General features: G+C 61.3%; 1 protein-coding gene across 1 annotated transcript; it reads left to right on the forward strand.

The window, feature by feature from the left end:
• The first annotated feature begins 363 nt into the window (after positions 1-363).
• Positions 364-15417, forward strand: HS3ST2 (heparan sulfate-glucosamine 3-sulfotransferase 2). The gene is made up of 2 exons (XM_075767674.1): positions 364-1393; positions 14105-15417. Exons 1-2 carry the CDS (start codon positions 906-908, stop codon positions 14721-14723), a joined length of 1107 nt encoding a protein of 368 aa, XP_075623789.1. The 5' UTR covers positions 364-905; the 3' UTR covers positions 14724-15417.
• Positions 15418-16541: the final 1124 nt, after the last annotated feature.

Here is a 16541-nt window from a genome sequence, read left to right on the forward strand (position 1 = left end):
TCCCCGGGGACTGGGTGGGCACGTTGCCTCGCTGCCAAGAGCTCCCCAGCCTGCTGCCAGCTGTGAGCCCTGTCTGCCCGGCTCCCGAATCGGTGGCTGCTCACACCCGCTCCGGTGCCGGTTCGCGTTCCTGGCCCGGGCGCTGTGCGGCTGCGGGAGGCGCCGCTCCTGGCCCGGCCCGGGCAGCGAGGGCAGACGCGGGTGCCCCCGGCCCCGCACCGCTGCTCTGGGTAGTCGAGGACTCGCTGCGGGTTCGGAGCTGCCCGCAGGGCCGGGCAGGACAGCGGGCGCCCTCCGTCCCTGCCCGCCAGCCCCAGCGGCACGGCGGAGCCCGGGGGACCGGCCGGGGCGGGGCCGGGCGGGATGTTCGCACCGGGGCCGCGCCCGGGCAGGGCTGGGCAGAGCCGGCGGGGCTCAGCGGGGGAGCGCGGCCGGCTCCAGCCCCGTCGCCGTCCCGGGAAGGAGGGCTCTGCGCGGCGGGTGCCGGCGGCCCGGCCCGGCCCGGATCGGGGGAGGCTGCGGCCGCCGAGCGATCGCGGGGGCTCCGGGAGGAGCTGACGTCAGGCGGCCCCTTAAATAGCAGCGCAGCCGCCTCTGCCCCGGCACTTCCCGCGGAGGCGAGAGCCGGAGCCGCCGCCGTCCGAGCGCCGAGCCGAGGCGAGCCGAGCCGCGCCCGCCAGGGATGGGAGCCGCAGCGGCGGGGCCGCGGGCGAGCGGGGGCCGGGGCGGCGGGCGCAGCCCCCCGGGGCGGCCCGGCCGCGCCGCCGCGTAGCCGCGGGACATGCCGGAGCGGCCGCGCAGGGTGCGGGGCGCCGCCGCCGCGAGGCCCCGGGGGCAGCGGCGCGCCCCGCCGAGCCGCGCCGAGCCGGGCCGCGCCATGCCCGGCGGCGCGGCCCCATGGAGCCATGGCGCATAGGGCGCCGAGCGGGCGGGCCTCGGCTGCGGCTCCGGCTCCGTCCCGGCGGCTGGCGCGAAGGGTCCTCGTCCTCTTCACGCTGTCGCTCTCCTGCTCCTACCTCTGCTACAGCCTCCTCTGCTGCTGCGGCGGCCCCGCCGCGCCCCGCGCCCGCTGCGCGCCCGCCCGCAGCGCCGCCGCCGCCAAGAAACTTCTGCAGAAGTCGCGGCCGTGCGGGCGGCCGCCCCCCGCCGAGCCCCCAGGCAGCGCCGCGCCCGTCCGCCGCCCGCGGGAGCCCCCCGCGCCGCCGGCCGGCAGCCCCCCGGGATCGGCCCGCCCGGGCGCCAAGCGCCTGCCGCAGGCCATCGTGGTGGGCGTCAAGAAGGGCGGCACCCGCGCCGTGCTGGAGTTCATCCGGGTGCACCCCGACGTGCGCGCCCTGGGCACCGAGCCCCACTTCTTCGACAGGAACTACGACCGCGGGCTGGAGTGGTACAGGTGAGGGCGGCGCTGCGGGACCGGCCCCCGCCCACCCGGGCACCCCTGCCCCCCGCCCGGGCACCCCCTGCCCTGCCCTGCCCGGCGCGATCGCCCCCGGCGCGGCGCCGACCGGTCCCCTGCCCTCTCCCCTCCCCGCCCCTCCCGGCGCTCTTGCTGGCGGACTCGGCTCTCGGGTCCGCGCCCGCTGCCACGTCCCTCGGCGCATCGGCGGGGCGGGAGCGGGCGGTCCGGTCCGGTCCGCACGGCCGGGCGGCGTGGTGCTGCCGGTGGAGTCTGTCGCCCGGCCGCGCTCAGGGAGTTTTCCCTCCTCCTGCAGTACCGAGCGGGGTCGGGGCCGGGCTGGCTCCGGGCAGGGCAGCCGTGCCCCAGCCCTGCGCGGCTCGTTCCCTCCCGGCCGTGGGAACATGGCTGCGGGAGCCCACGCCAGCGCTGCGGCTGCAACCGCCCGAGCCCCAGCCCTGCCGGGAACGGGCTCGGGAGCCGGGATGATAACAGGTTTGCCATCCCGTCTGAGGAAACACTTACCTGTGTGAAGGAGCCTCCAAAACACGAATGAATGACTAGCCCACGGGACGGCACGGCTACCGTCCCTGCAGCCCCACTCAGTGTGCCTCAGCACCCTTCTGCCGTCAGGTTTTATCTCTGGCTCTGCGAGAGGGGCAGTCCCTGTCCTCCACCATCTCGACTCTCTGAACTCAGAAAAGTGTGGATCTAGTTGAGATCTCTAATAATTTCCAGAGAACAGCAGGAGATGGTGGGATTTTAATTTCAGTAAAGGCTTTTCCGAGGAGCGCAGGGGTGCTCACAGAGAGGCAATGAGTACCGCGTGTGAGCAGGTCACAGCACCCATGGACTCATCCCCTGCCCGTGGCCCCGCACTCAGTGCCACAGGCAGCTCGCTCCCCGCGGTGTCTGACCCAGAGTACCAGTGGTTGTCTGCTGTGCTGTTGTGGAACACTGCAGAAGCGCTGGGCTGCTCTCAGGCGGGGCCTCAGTGCTTGTGCTGGGCATCAGCCTCCAGAGGCAGAGAAGGGCTCGGTCTGGCCCCGGGTGCCTGCGAGCTCACAGCAGGGTAAAGGCTGCCTGGCACGGTCAGCAGTCGCAGCGTCATGGCAGGTGGTGCGAGGCAGCCCACGGGGCCACGCACCGACCTCTCTTGCCCCTCCATCTCAGCAGCGGTTTCTCAGCGGAGATGTCCCCTGTTCCAGAGCAGGGCAGTGCTTGTCGGCTGCCAAACGGGTTGGGAGGCACCGTGATGTAGTGCTCGCTGCAGGCTCTGCTGGGGTCCTGGTTTGTCTCCTTGCTGGGCAGGTGTGAGGCATGCCTGTTGGTGGTTTGTGACCATGAGCGGGTCAGAGCTGCTCTGAACAGCACCTGCCTGCTGGGCACTGGGCTGGTGCTCCAGCCCTTGTAGCTGGGTTCCATGCCCGGGAAGGCAGTTCAGGCACTGAACAACAGGAGTTGTACTTGGGTCACAGTGGGTCCTGCAGCTGGAATGTTCAGCTTTTGCAGTGGTACAGGTGGCAGGTGTCGGGAGGACCAGGAGAAGTGCGGGTGGAGCTCGCTGAAAGCGTTTCCCTCTCCTAAGGCTGTCCTGCAGCATGCCCCATTCCTCCCACCCTTTGGAGAGTAGCTGCAGCAGTGTCCTTTGCCTGCTCTTGCCCCTCAGCAGGTCTGTGTCATCTCCCCTCCACCCGTGACATCAGACACTGTCACCCATCCTGCATCACCTAAAAGCAAACAGCTGAGAGCAGCCCTGCAGTACAGGCGTATAAGAACAGGAGCAGCAGTGGTTTATCTAAAGGGCATCCAGAGTAGCAGGGCAGCAATGGAGCAGGACATGGGTCCTGACTGAGCCCCTCGCTCAGGGGGGAGCTGCGTATGCTCAGCGCTTGGCTGGGAAGCAGCCCCAATCCTGAGCTGGGGTCACCCCACACAGTGCTTGGCCCTGCCAGCTCTCTGGGCTCTTGTGGTTCCCTTGTGCACAGTCAGTGTGGGGAATCTGGTGCTGGGAGCCTTGCAGGCAGTGCAGGACCGGAGCCACAGAGCCCAGCCAGGGCAGCACTCGCCAGCCCCTGTCTGAATGAAGGGAAGGGGCTTTTCCCCAGGACAGACCCTGTCTGGGGCACATAAAGGCACCCACAGGCACCCAGCGTGGTGCTGGTCCAGGAGGCAGGAGACGTGTCCCCCTCCCGCGTGCACTTCGGAACCGAGGGGCTGCGGCCACGAGCACCAAGCAGTTGCCCTCCTGCCCCAAGCTGTGGTTCAGCCTGGGATCCTCCATGTGAAGGGGCTCGTCTGTGACCAGGAAGGACGCAGCCGGTGACAGTGGGTGACAGTGGTGACAGGCAGCTGCCTACCGAGGTGGGGGCAGCGATGGGAACCCGGCCGGGTGAGCAGCGTGCTGCCTGGGGCCTGGCCTTGCCTCTGGATCGATGGAGAGATCATGCCGGAGCAGCGGAGCCTCCAAATTAGTTCAGCTAAAACAATTAAATGACACTTCCCCGGTTTTATTACTTTTTTTTTTTAAGCTCACAAATGTGCCAAAACTTAAGCACAGAGGCTGCTAATGTATAAAACGTGGAATTGATTTTCCTCCTTGCAAGTGGAGCAATTAAATGTGGAGCAGGTCTAACCCGCAGCATGATAAACTCCTGTCGCTCTGCCAAGAGGCCAGGGAGCAGGAGAGCAGGGTCCTGCCGACGGCCGTGTCCCAGGGAAGGGCAGAGATGACACCATGAACAGCTGGCTCTGAAGGGCTGCCCTGCTGGGACCCTGGAGCGAGAAACCTGCTCCTGGACGGAGCCGGAGACTGTCCCCAGCTGCCAGCCAGGGAGAGGTGACACTCCCATGCTCGGGGAGCACCGTGCTGTGGTGGGGTCTCTGCAGGTAGCCCGGAACACAGACCCCTTGGAAAGGCAAGGGCTTCCTCCATCATTAGCAGACTTTGCTTGCAGGAGCAACAGCTGAGTGCCCGGTCCGGCTCCATCCTTCCTATTTCGTGCCCCAGCGGGGAGCCAAGCGGAGGGACCAAGTAGGTCTTCGATGCAGTTTAGGGCAGCGTGAGAGCTGAGTCGCTCTGATTCTCCAAAATCATCAGTTCCCGGTTTTCCACATTTTCCCCTGCCCTGGAGCTGGTCTGACGCAGAGGTGGCGGAACCAGCGGGAGGGGACATCTCCTGATCTGCCTGTCCTTGCCGGCTCCAAATGTCGTGCTCGCTCACAGCTGCTGTTTTCATGGTGCCTCCTGTCTTAGCTCCTGCCATCGCCCGGGGCAGCCTTGGCTCCCTCCGCTCTGGGAGACGGCACGCTGGGCAGAGCCAGACCCCTCTGCTTTCCCCCGCGCCAGACCACCGCCCAGGAGCTGCCTGCTCACCGACTTCAGACCCAAAACACCCGTGCCATTTCCAATTCCCATCAGCCTCTCTAATCCACCTCATTAGCTACAGATACACTACAGGAAAGGTATTTTTAGCAAGATCTGTTTTAAGACAACTGAAACCAAACAGCCAGCTACTGGGGAATATCGATTCATTACCAATCCTGGACTAAATGTTCATTATAGAGCTTTTCCTGCTGCAGGTAGAGTGTGCCAATAACCTTCAATATTTTCCAGAACACAGGGAAGACAGTGCCATTTAATTTGCAGTTAACTTCGAGCGGTGACTCTGTACCTGCAGCATCTCGGGGTACGCTGTTCCTCCCTAGGATTCCTGAGTAACCCTGTCAAGATGCTGCAGTGAGAGGGGCTTTTCCTAGCAGGTCTGGCTGCAGGCTGAACCCGGCTCCTGCCCGGCAGGCTCCGCTGTGCCTCTGTCTGCAGGAGCCGAGCCAGGAGGCAGGCGCTGGCACAGGGGAGAGCCGCGTCTGGCTCCCACGCAGATCCACCTGCCTGAATCCTGTCCCACTTGGGCCAAGCCCAGGCTTCCCCACATGCTGGTGCAACAGGTCCCTGGGGGCACCCGCACTGCTGGGGCTCTGCCCCGTGCCGCCCGTCCCCCCCCCCACACTGCCTGTGGTTTTGGGGTGCTCCTGGGGCTGTGGCAGCACAAGGAGTGCTGCTGGCCTCTGAGCGGTGGGCACTGTGGCTGTCCTGGGGGAGCGGACCCCGCCAGCTGGGGAGCATCGCTGCGCCGTCCTCGCGTCCCTCTGCCTGTGGGAGGGAGAGGAGGGAGTGTGCAAACCCGGCTCCTGCACTCCGCCTCGCTAATTGCTCTCTGCTAATGGCCAGGTTGGCTCACACACAAATGGGAGCCCATTAGGCTTTGCCCAACGATGAGGACTGTTTTGTGGGCTTGACTGACAGTGCATTTTGCCAAAGTTAATTAGTAAGAAGAGAGGAAGGCAGCAAGCTTCAAGGATGCTTTGAAATTTCCTTGACTTCAGAGAATGCCCTGGCTCTGAGGAATGGGTACAAAACCTCCATCAGAGACTTTTGTGTGAGGAGCTGCCCTGCAGGCAGCATGTTCCCTGGTCACTGCCTTGCCTATGTCTGCCTGTGGGCAGCGGTCCTGCCCTCCTCTGGGTGGTCCTGAGTACTGCGGAGACCCTCATTCAGGCCCCTGGAGGGCTTCCCCTGCCAAGGTGCTGGGAGAAGCGCAGGGAGATAAATCCGCACAGGGCACCAAGCTTTCAATATGAATGATGCGTGTTCTTGCTCTGTCTTCCGTGGCCTTGTTTGTAAACGCTGCAATTTGTTCTAACCTCCCCTTCGGTAGCTTGAAATCCAGCTTGTAGCCTGGCATGGCTGTGGGCACGGACACTTCATGAAGCTGACAAGCGAAGGACGCTGGTCCCTGGTGACCTTGGGTGTCCATCGAGGTGCTGTCTATGGTATCTGCCACGCGGTGTGTGCTCTGGGGGGGCTGGCATGTGTGTGCTACCCGCTGCCGCAGGGACCAGAGCAGGGTCCCGGTGCAGGTGGTGCCCAAGACCCTCTGGGAGCACAGCCAGCCACCCAGGCACGCAGCCGGCAGCACCCAGCTTTTGTGGCTGGAGACGGGTGTCCGCAGCCCTGGATCCTCCACATGATGACCGTGTCCCAGGTGCTTCCCTGGCAGCAGGCGCGTTAGACGTGGCTGGAGTTGCCCTTTGTCTGCACTGGTGTGTGATGTAGGGTCTGTGGGACCCGCTGCTGGGTCGGTGTGGTTTGTTGGTGGTGCCGGCATGTTGTCCTATCCCTTCGCACACTCCTGAGCACTGAAAGATCACCAAGTAGGCAACATATCTCTGACACCAGTTTTTAATTAGGGAATCACTGCAGCAGCTGGGGCATATTAGGTGAATTTTTTTTAAATTAATATTAATTTTTAAAGTTTCACCTATGGAAGGAGTTGCCTTGGAAATGGGAGGTGGGGAGACCCCAGCCTTTCTCCATGGGGTCTCCAGCGAGTGGGTTTATGCCGGGCTGGGGTATGTGCGCTCGCTGGTGGGCTGTGTGCTCCGACCCAGCGGTAGCGGCAGGGCTGGTGAGCTGGGCTCCGCAAGCACTACGCTGGGAAGCTCTCGCCTCCCACTGCTTCCTGGCCACACTCCCCTCGGTGCTCGCCTTGGGCTTTGTCAGACTTTCGGTTGGTGCTGGACAGTTATTTAGGAAGATGGAAGTTACACGTCGGCTTGTGTGCATGAAGGGCATCGGCAGTGTGCCCTTTGAAAAAGATTTTGTTGACTTAAAGGACACAGCAAATCTCTGGAGCATTTAAATGATTAAAAATGAATCAGCAACAAAGTTAATTACTGTGTTCACACTGCTTTTATGCATTGAAATGTCCCTCATTAGCTGTCTGTGAGCACTGGTGTAAATTCTTTGAACATAAACATTTATTAAAGGCAGCCGATCCATCATTAAATCTGAGGCTGCCTTAGCACGGGGCGGTGGCAGCGGGGACGCGGGGCTGGGCCAGCCACCGCCTGGGCCACGGTCCTCGGGGCGGCATTTCCCCGCTGCGGACGTGGTGTGATCTCTGGGAGGAGGCAGCGAGTCCATCCTGCTCAGCGTGGCAGGGGCCCTGCTCCCCGTCCCCGTTACTGTACTGCTGCCAGCCTTACAGGCAGGGCAGGGGATGCAGCCCCAGCGCTGGGGGATTCCCGTTTGCCCCACCAGCCCCTCGCAGTGGTCTCTCACTGCGAAGCACCAGCTCTCAGCCGGCGTGTCACTGTGTCCCGTCCTAGACGTCCCCTGCAATGTCACTCAGCCGGGAGAGCTTTTTATCTTCCTCACACCTCGGTTTCGCGCGTGCTTGACCCAGTTTTGCTTAAACCTCTGAGTAGCTTTGCTTGAACTTTCATCTGCTGATGCTGTCTGCAATCCTGCTGAGCCCAGCAGCGCTGGGCTGCCGGGCGAGAGCCAGTGGCGGCTGTCAGCTATGTGCACCCGTGGCACAGCACAGCACCGTGCGGCACAGTCCCTTCCACAGCGGGCAGAGAGCTCGGGGCCGGGTGCTCACTCCCACGCAGCAGCCGCCTCCTCTCCGCCGTTGTCGGTGGGATTCTGCCTGCCCCTTCCCCTGCTCCTGCCAGGGCAGCGCAGCGGGCAGCCCTCCCGCACAGCTCCGGCCGAGGGGGCGAGGGGCTGGCTGTGATGTGGGGAGGGGACCTGCCGTCGGGTCAGGGTGGAGTGGCGCCGCGGGACCATCCTGATGCCAACGTGCGCTCCTGGAAGAGTTTCTGTGCTCGTCTCCAACATGTTGAGCTGCAGCTGGAGACATGCTCTCAGCTCACCCTTCTCCCAGCTCCTCGGTGCCATGCGGGGCAGTGACCCTCACCGCTGCCCCACCACCCTGTGAGCCCCAGCCGGTCCAGGAGGACGGCGAGTGGGTGCTCGCCTGTGCCAGAGGATTTTGGCTCTCAGCCTGGCGGGCTCCCCACTCCCTGCCTGCGTGTGGGCAGCATCCCTGCATGCAGCCACTGAGCCTGCAACATCATCTGGAAGAGAGAAAGCACACAGCCCTTGTCACAAGAGCCAGCACTTGGGATTTTTTGCCAAATTAAATAGTTTGGTTTTATGCCGATGAGTGGATGGAGTCCAGGATTACGCACATGTCAGCCCCTAGCCTCTGAGGAGAGCCCAGGATGCGCCTGCCACGTCCTCATGCGCAGCGAGCTGCAGCAGGCAAATGTTTACCTGGGAGCTGCCCCGATCTCCTCCGTGCTCCGCAAGCTGGATGGAGGGACCAGTGCTGCAACGGGATTATCAGATGGGTGCTCTCCCCACACATGCTTATCTGCAATATCTCAATCGTCTGATGAATTTTTGTACAAATTCCTCCCTGGGAGAGTGTTTCACACATGTTCAACATCAAAGCAGCGCAGCCAGCGAGGGAGCACATGTTTCTTTAATGTGGGAGTGTTGTAGGGGCCATGGGGTGCCCAAAGGCAGATTATAAGAAAATTAATAATTCAGGTCTAGGAAAGGTGCTGGTGAAAAGTTAACTCCTTCAGGGCGAGGCGCTGCCTTTGCATTGGCATAGCCGCAGCCAGGGCTGGGATCTCCACTGCTGCCACCCCACAGCCGTGGGGCTGCCTGGGGACATGCCAGCTCCCAAGTGCCCTGGGGCACAGTGATGCCAGCTCGGCCACATCAGGGGACAGCAGCTCTCCTGGGGCCGTGCCAGGAACTGGAAATACCCCACGTGTGTCCCTGCTCCAGTTACATCGGCAAACACAACCTCTAAATCTGCAGGTTGGAAGAGAGCGCTAATGCCCATATCAAATGGCTCTAAAGGGCTTTAAAAATTGAGTAACTATAATGAAAATAATCTCTAATTCAAGAGGAATTAATGCTGTCTCTCGAGCCAGAGTAAGGCATTGAGCGGGAAAATTGGCTGGTGCCGGGGCAGCCCCCTGCTCCCCCTCGGTACACCCAGCAGGTCCTGCTGCCTGGCAGCCCCCGGCCCCGGGGGAGGGTTTGTAGGGGCACCGTCGAGCACACGTGCCTGCAGCCCCGGACTGATGGGCTGTTCTGGGGGGAGCTGTGATGCCCCCAGTAGTTAAATGCCTCTGTTGGCCAGAGCGTTGGCCTTCTTGACAAGAGCAATGAAAAGCAAACGAAGTGAAAAGCCTGTGGCTGCTGAACAGCGTCTGCAGGGAATGAGGCACGAGCTGTGTCCCACTGTTACTGCTGGAAGAGCTGACACCTCCCACCGAGGCTCATCCGGTGCAGGCAGGGGAGAGCCTGCTTTGCTCTCCAGCCCACGGCATTGCTGCAAGACTGGAGTTTGCTCCACTACATCCCTAATGATTTCTGTGCAGAGCTGCCCTGGTATTCACTCAGCATCAGCGTTTTTGACCTCTTCTATTTCTGCCGCATCACAGATTCCCATCACCAGGACATGGTGCGGATGGCTTGTGCACTGCTGTCGAGTGGAGAAAGCCTCGGCGTTTCTCCAGCCTGGCTGTGCTGATGAGGAGAGCACTGGCAGTGGCTGGAGTGACACCAGCATCAGCAGCACTGTCACTCTGTGGAGGAAGCTGGAGGGCTGGGGCTGAGGGAAGCAGCCTCGCGATGCCCTCTCGAACCACCAAAGCCACCCCCTGCCCGTCCCATGGCAGGGGAGACCACCCAGCTCCACTGTCGTGGGTGGACCTGTTATCTAATGAGGTTATGATGGTGGCCTCAGTGTCCCCTCCCAGCAGCATCGTCCTCGTCCCTGGTGCTGGAGGAGGTGGCCACTGACCATCCCTCAGCACCCAGCAGCTCTCCCAAGAACGGCAAGTTGGTTACTCCAGCCGTCCCTCCGTGCCAGTGTCGCCGGTACGTCACTGTCACCGTGCTGGCATCAGCTCTGGCACTGCCTGGCAGTGGCTCGCTCAGTGTGTGCCGGAGCCGGTGCCAAAGCCAGCTGGGGATCTTCAGCAAAGTCACAGGCACCTGGGTCGGGTCCCCGAAGCAGCAGGAGCGGCTCCTGCCTGAGCCCTGGCCGTGCGGCACTGCAAGCCGGCTACTGAGAGCCATCACACCTAAACGCACGAGCCTTGGGCTTAAAACTATGTGACATGCTATTTGTATGCAAATAACTCCGTGAATGCAGAAGTCCAAAAATATCATTTTAAAGTCAACTGTAATTAAGTTCGCAATGCATTTCCCAGCTCTTGCAGCTCTGGGGATCCCGCCGTTAACGTAAAGATGAATGCCTGGGTGACATTTCTCCCCCTTGCATGGTTTCACTGGTGATTTATTTATCTATTTGAGTGGTGTTTTGTTGTCTCAGCAGTCTGTGTTGTTCAGGAGAAGCAAACACTGGGAGTCCATTTGAAAAAAAAACAACTCTTGTCTCATTTCAGTAATTTACTATGCAGAGATTTTGTGGTTTTCATAATGGATTACAACCTGTAATTTCATTTTTTGAATACATGGACCTAATAGTTCACGTAATGAAAGTCTAACAAGCCTGAAGATGAGCCATTAATGAAACAGCAGTTTTATGATTCTCCACCGATATATTGTAATAGCGAATCACTTATAAAGCTGTCCCGTGCTGATTTATGATGAAACTTGTTTGTGATACGGAGATACAGTCATGGTGCCTGCCGCTAAATTAGCATTTCCTGACAGTCATTAAACAATGGGAGTTGTAATCAGGATTTATGGGGTTTGGAGCGGAGCAGTGGGAAAGGCCAATTAAGCCATGTCCGTGCTCAGGTACCTCTGTAAAACGTCCTTGTTAATTTATGCTAACTAATTAGTTTGTTCTCTTTCAAATGGAGAAACTGGTCAGGAGTGCGCGAGGGTGTGCAGCTGGCTGCTGTGCTGCCCCAGGACAGGCAGCCCCCGTCCCCTCGCGCAGCCCCCGTCCCCCTGATGATGGGGAAGCGGGACGGCGGCTCTGGGGCCACGCGGGGCACGGGGGCCGCAGCCCTGTGCCAGCGCCTGGGGGAGCGAGGCTGGCCTCGGCCAGCGTCCCCAGTAGCTTCCCGGCAGCCTGGCGCAGACCTCTGGGCACGTCTCTCTAGTATCTCTCCCAGGGTCTCTTCCAGCTGCTCATCCGGTCCCCTGGGATCACGGTGCCTTCTTGTCGCCATCACAGGGAGTGGCCTGGGTCCTCTGGGGACCCGCTGCCCTCAGCGGGTGCTGCCGCCCCCCGCGATGTCCCAGGTCTTCCATTGTAGTCCCCTTGTCACGCAGGGTGCTGTGGGCTGCTGTTGCATCTCCTCTCAGTTAGGTCTGACATCGGGTTTCTATCTACACAGCGAGCCCCAAAGCCAGTGGCTGTGGACCGTGTTTTAGGGACCCTGGAGGTGTCGGCTCTCAGGAACACCCGTGTTGCAGCACGCCAGCGAGGCACTGTGGCAGTTGTGCAGGGTTTATGCCATGAATAAATCAGTGCCTCACTCTCTCCAGCTGAATTGCTGCAGACAGGGTTGCTGATGTTTGCTTTCCCTGACTGCTTCTGTCCCGAGGCCTCGCTGGGTTACCCAGACATCCGTAGCTCCGAGTCTATTAAAGCGACTGTCATACCAGCTCCTCCCCAGATCCTTCCCCGGGTCCCCGTGGTGAGCACCCACTGTGGTGCCCAGCCGGGGCAGACCCTGTCTGGGGGATGTGCATTGTGGGTGAGTGGGGGGCTCGGAAGGAGTCCCACGAGCTGGGTTACTGATGTCCCTGCTCACACAGCAGCTGCTGCCAGCGCCGTGGGGCTGCCGGGGTGCGGGTGCGGCTGGAGGGCCATGTCCTCGCTGCCTGGTCCTCCTCACCGCAACACGCTTGCTGTGCACCAAAGCACCTCCCTGGGTCTATGAGGGGAGTGAGCTGGCTGAGCTCGCCCCTTCTTCTTGGAAGAGCCCTGTTGTCCCCCTGGAAAGTTGCAGCGGGAGGTGACTGACTCGGGGATGCCCTTCTGCTCCCTGGGGTCCCTGTGGCCAGGCTGCCAGAGTGCTACTCTGTGCCAGGCACATGTGGGAGCCTTGCATTAAACATAAGGGCTCTATTTTTTAAAAAAAAAACATTCCTGGGGGCACTTTTCACAGTTCCTCATAAAACTGTCCCCAGGCAGCGCCTGACTGTGCATCTCAGCCTGTGTTCTGCCGCACAGCTGAATCCAAATTGGTCAGTTTATGAACATGAGCCACCGACTTGCGCTGCAAAGTGGGAAAAGTGACAGATGCTTCTGAGCAATGAAGGTAATTTCAATAGATGGCACCCTTCCAGCCTGCGCCTGGCCCCGAGGGGCTGGGGCAGGAGGGCAGCAGCCCTGAGGCAGGTGCCCAGCTTGCTGCGGCACTGCTGCCGGGAGGGCTCCTGCGCGCCCAGAGCTGTTGTAGCGGCAGCACGCTGCCCGGCATGGGTGCTGGTGCCAGTCAGCACCTGTGGGCCACTGGCCTCATCCTGGCTGCCGGCACTCCCTGCCCGCTCCAGCTAGTCTCTCCCTGCCTGCTCCCTGCCCGCTCCCTGCCCACTCCCTGCCCGCTCCAGCCAGGGGACCCACGGCACCATGAATCTGGCTGCAATGGATTTGATAGTTTACTCTAGTAATACAAGACTAATTTATAAATCTTTCCATCCCATTAGTTTTTATTTGATTTGGATGTTCAGATGTCAAAGCAAATGATTTAATTAGTGCTAAACTGGGCTGCAGGGACACTACATTTTCCCCTGGTCTGGTGCTCCCTCCCTGGCCTGGCAGCCTGGTTCCCCATGCCAGAAACAGATAGTTGTATGCAGGATCCCGTCTTGGAACCCTTGGGCCTGATCCAGCCATGGTGGGGTGGGTGATACCCTCATAGGCATGAGCCCCACATCCCCGGGCAGCTCCTCGCTCCCGGCTCCCACTGGAGGTGCAGCACAGCACCCCAGGGCCTCATCCATCACTCCCCACAGCTTCTCGTGGCGGTCGAGATCAGCCACCATGATCCTGCATCCCAGCCCCGGCATCCTTTGCCATCACTGGGCACAAGGGCTGTGTGCAGGCTGCGCTCATTTCCTGCCTGCCTCCCGGATGAAGGCAGAAGGAGGAGGGGGCTGCACTCCCGCTGGGTGCTGGAGGCTGGCACACGCCTGGGCTGGCACCCTCCTCTGCCCCAGGTGCGGTGCTCGCTGCGGTGCCAGCGGCACAGGGTGCGCAGGAGCTGGGGTACACCATAATGTCATCAGGGAGGAGACACGCTGAGTAATTGCAGTAATTCCAGAAGGAGCCACTGTAATTTCTTCTGCAAATGGCAGCTGGTGTAGGAATGAAGGAGTGTGTGAAGCTGGTGTGGAGTGAAGGGCTGAGGACAGGCTCTAGCAGAGGCTGTCTGCTGGGTGATGCATCTGTGCCAGTGACCGGGGCGGGTGGCAGGATGTGCTCCCTTTCGTGGCTGCAGATTGAGCCCTGGCGCTTTCCTTACATCGATAATGACTCTGCTGCTGATGGGGACGGAGCAGCCCCGGCTGCCGTGCAGCGCCAAGGTCCCCGCGGCCTGGCCTTGCCCTTGTCCTCCATCCTGCCTGGCTCTGGCCTCCCCCGGGAGCCAAGTGTCTCTGCTTGCTGCTGTGTGTGCGGGGCTGCCAGTGCCCCCGTCCTCTGCGCGGGGGGTCCCCAGGGGCCGAGATGGACCTGGGAGACAGTCATGGCCAGGGGCCCTCTGCAGCGCTGCAGGAGGGATCTGTGCCTGCCTTGTCCTGCCTTGTCCTGCCGGGAGGGGACACCCCACCAACCCCACACTGCCAACACAACCTCCCGGTGCCTGGCTCGGCTCCTTCCTCACCATCGCCTTCTGCTTCGCTTGCAGGAGCCTGATGCCACGAACGCTCGACAGCCAGATCACGGTGGAGAAGACCCCCAGCTACTTTGTCACCAAGGAGGCACCACGGCGGATCTTCAACATGTCCCGGGACACGAAGCTGATCGTGGTGGTGAGGAACCCGGTCACCCGGGCCATCTCGGACTACACGCAGACGCTCTCCAAGAAGCCGGACATCCCCACCTTCGAGGGGCTGTCCTTCCGCAACCGCAGCCTGGGGCTGGTGGACACCTCCTGGAACGCCATCCGCATTGGGATGTATGCTGTGCACCTGGAGAGCTGGCTCCAGTACTTCCCTCTCTCCCAGATCCACTTTGTCAGCGGGGAGAAGTTGATCACGGACCCAGCTGGGGAGATGGGCAAAGTCCAGGACTTCCTGGGCATCAAACGGGTTATCACAGACAAGCACTTCTACTTCAACAAGACAAAAGGCTTTCCTTGCCTGAAAAAGTCAGAGAGCAGCGGCTTGCCTCGCTGCCTGGGCAAGTCCAAAGGCAGGACTCACGTGCAAATAGACCCCGAGGTGATCGAGCAGCTTCGGGACTTTTATAGACCTTATAATATCAAATTCTATGAAACAGTTGGGCAGGACTTCAGGTGGGAATAAGCGCCTGGGAGCAGAGCTGCGGTGACGTGAGGCTGCAGTCTTCCATGAGGGGGGCCCAGGGGGGCTGGAGCCAGGACGCCCCAGCCATCCCATCCTGCCCAGAATCCATGAACAGAGGCAGGCAAGGGGCTTCCCCAGCCGTTGGGAGGCTGGGATGCTCCAGGGCGAGCTGAGATGGGGGAAGACCCAGAGTCCTGCTGCAGCCACTGAGGGAGGAGTGCCCAGCAGGCACTGCCCGTCCCAGCAGGTCAGCAGTGCCACGGCTTGCTCTGTGGGGTCCCATTTGCTTTTACCGCCATGTGGTCCCCAGGGCCATGGTGATGGCCCTGTTCTGTAGCCTACACACAGGCTGCTCCAAAGGACGTCCCTCCTCTGTGTCCCAAAGCAAATGGGTGCTCCCAGACACACCTGACTGCAGTCAGCAGCCGTGGGGCTGTCCCCATGGGGCAACGTCCCACCGTGGTGCTGGGGCGGGCAGAGCTCTGGCCGCTCCGCTTTGCCTTTCGTCACTTAAGCGCAGTACGTAACCATGAGGACAGTGAGATGTATCTGCTTGAAAAAGAAGTCTATGAAAAATGTTGTACCGATATTTTGTCCTGTGAATAAAGCACAGAATCCTGCTGTTACGGGTACTTTAGTGGCACCAGTTTCCTTGTTCAGCATGTGATCCCTTTGTGTAAATAAAAGCGGCTACCACCGGTCCGTATGCATGGGCTTTTCTTAGGGCAAGGCTGGGCAGCCCCGTGCTGTACGGCTGCCTGTGCAGTGCTGCTGGGGACCCTGCAAAGCCCCACTGCACCCGTGGGTCTGGCGAGGTGGCGGGCGTGGGGCTCGGGCAGGACAGCGGATCAGCCTGGCACGGTGAGGAGGGGACCTGTGGCACACCTTTCACAGTGGTGATGGCACCGCTTGGGAGTGCTGCGGGACCCGGGGTTAATGCTGTCTCCTGCCAGGGGCGGGGGGCGGATGCTGCATTAGACGCAAGCAGCAGTAATTTATGGTTGAACTTAATGGGCTGTTCTATAGGAGCCCACAATTACACTGAAATGTCAAGTGCTGCACGCTTTGCTAGATGCCCCCCCCGGCCTGTGCACACCTCCCGTTGCATTAGTCACGGTTGTCCTTTGATTTACCTCGCCGGCGGCTGCAGCTGGCCCGGGTGGATGTGCTGAACCATGGGCAGGCTCTGCAGGCAGGGACAGGCAGCCCCGGCAGATGCCCTCCCGTCTCGCCCTGCCTCGGCTGCACGAAGCAGAGCAGCAGCCGCAGGACCCACAGCTGGGCACTGGGGACGTGCCCCGGGCAGCTCCTACACGATCTCGCCCAGCCACAGCATGACTGTGCCGGCCAGGAACCGGGAGCTGCCGCACCTTCCCCTAGCAGGGCTGGATCAGAGCCCCCTGTGCCTCCCCGCTGCACCCCAGCCCTGGTGCTTGCAGGTCCCTGTGGGAGGGTCCCTGGTCCCCACCCTCACCACCAGCCCAGCTGCTGGTCCTCAAACCCAGCCAAGCCCTGTGGCACTGCAGTATTGGGCAGCACACAGACAGGTGCCTCTCATCCCGGCTGGGTGAGCTCCATCGCTGCCCGTCCTGCGAGCACCGCACCGCTCCCCATGCCTCGCTAAGGTGATCCCACAACCATCCGCCCTCTGACTGCTGCTGTGTTCGGGGATGGGGAATTCTCCCAGCTCAGCATCCTGCCTGGAGCCCAGACTGATGGGCTGCATCCTCGGCGCTCGGAGGCGGACGCAGGATCACTGTGCTCCTCTTTCAGCACTGCTCGCTGTGCTCCCGGCTCAGCACCGCCGTGCTCCCGGCT

The sequence above is a fragment of the Balearica regulorum genome, chromosome 15 (genome assembly GCF_011004875.1).
Source record: "Balearica regulorum gibbericeps isolate bBalReg1 chromosome 15, bBalReg1.pri, whole genome shotgun sequence".
NCBI lineage: Eukaryota > Metazoa > Chordata > Aves > Gruiformes > Gruidae > Balearica > Balearica regulorum.

What these genes read in the sequence shown, in the direction of transcription:
- HS3ST2 (XM_075767674.1), top strand. Translation starts at nt 906, where the DNA reads ATGGCGCATAGGGCGCCGAGCGGGCGGGCCTCGGCTGCGGCTCCGGCT. An exon ending in CGCGGGCTGGAGTGGTACAG is followed by an intron (nt 1,394 to 14,104) that starts GTGAGGGCGGCG and finishes CTTCGCTTGCAG; the next exon opens with GAGCCTGATGCCACGAACGC.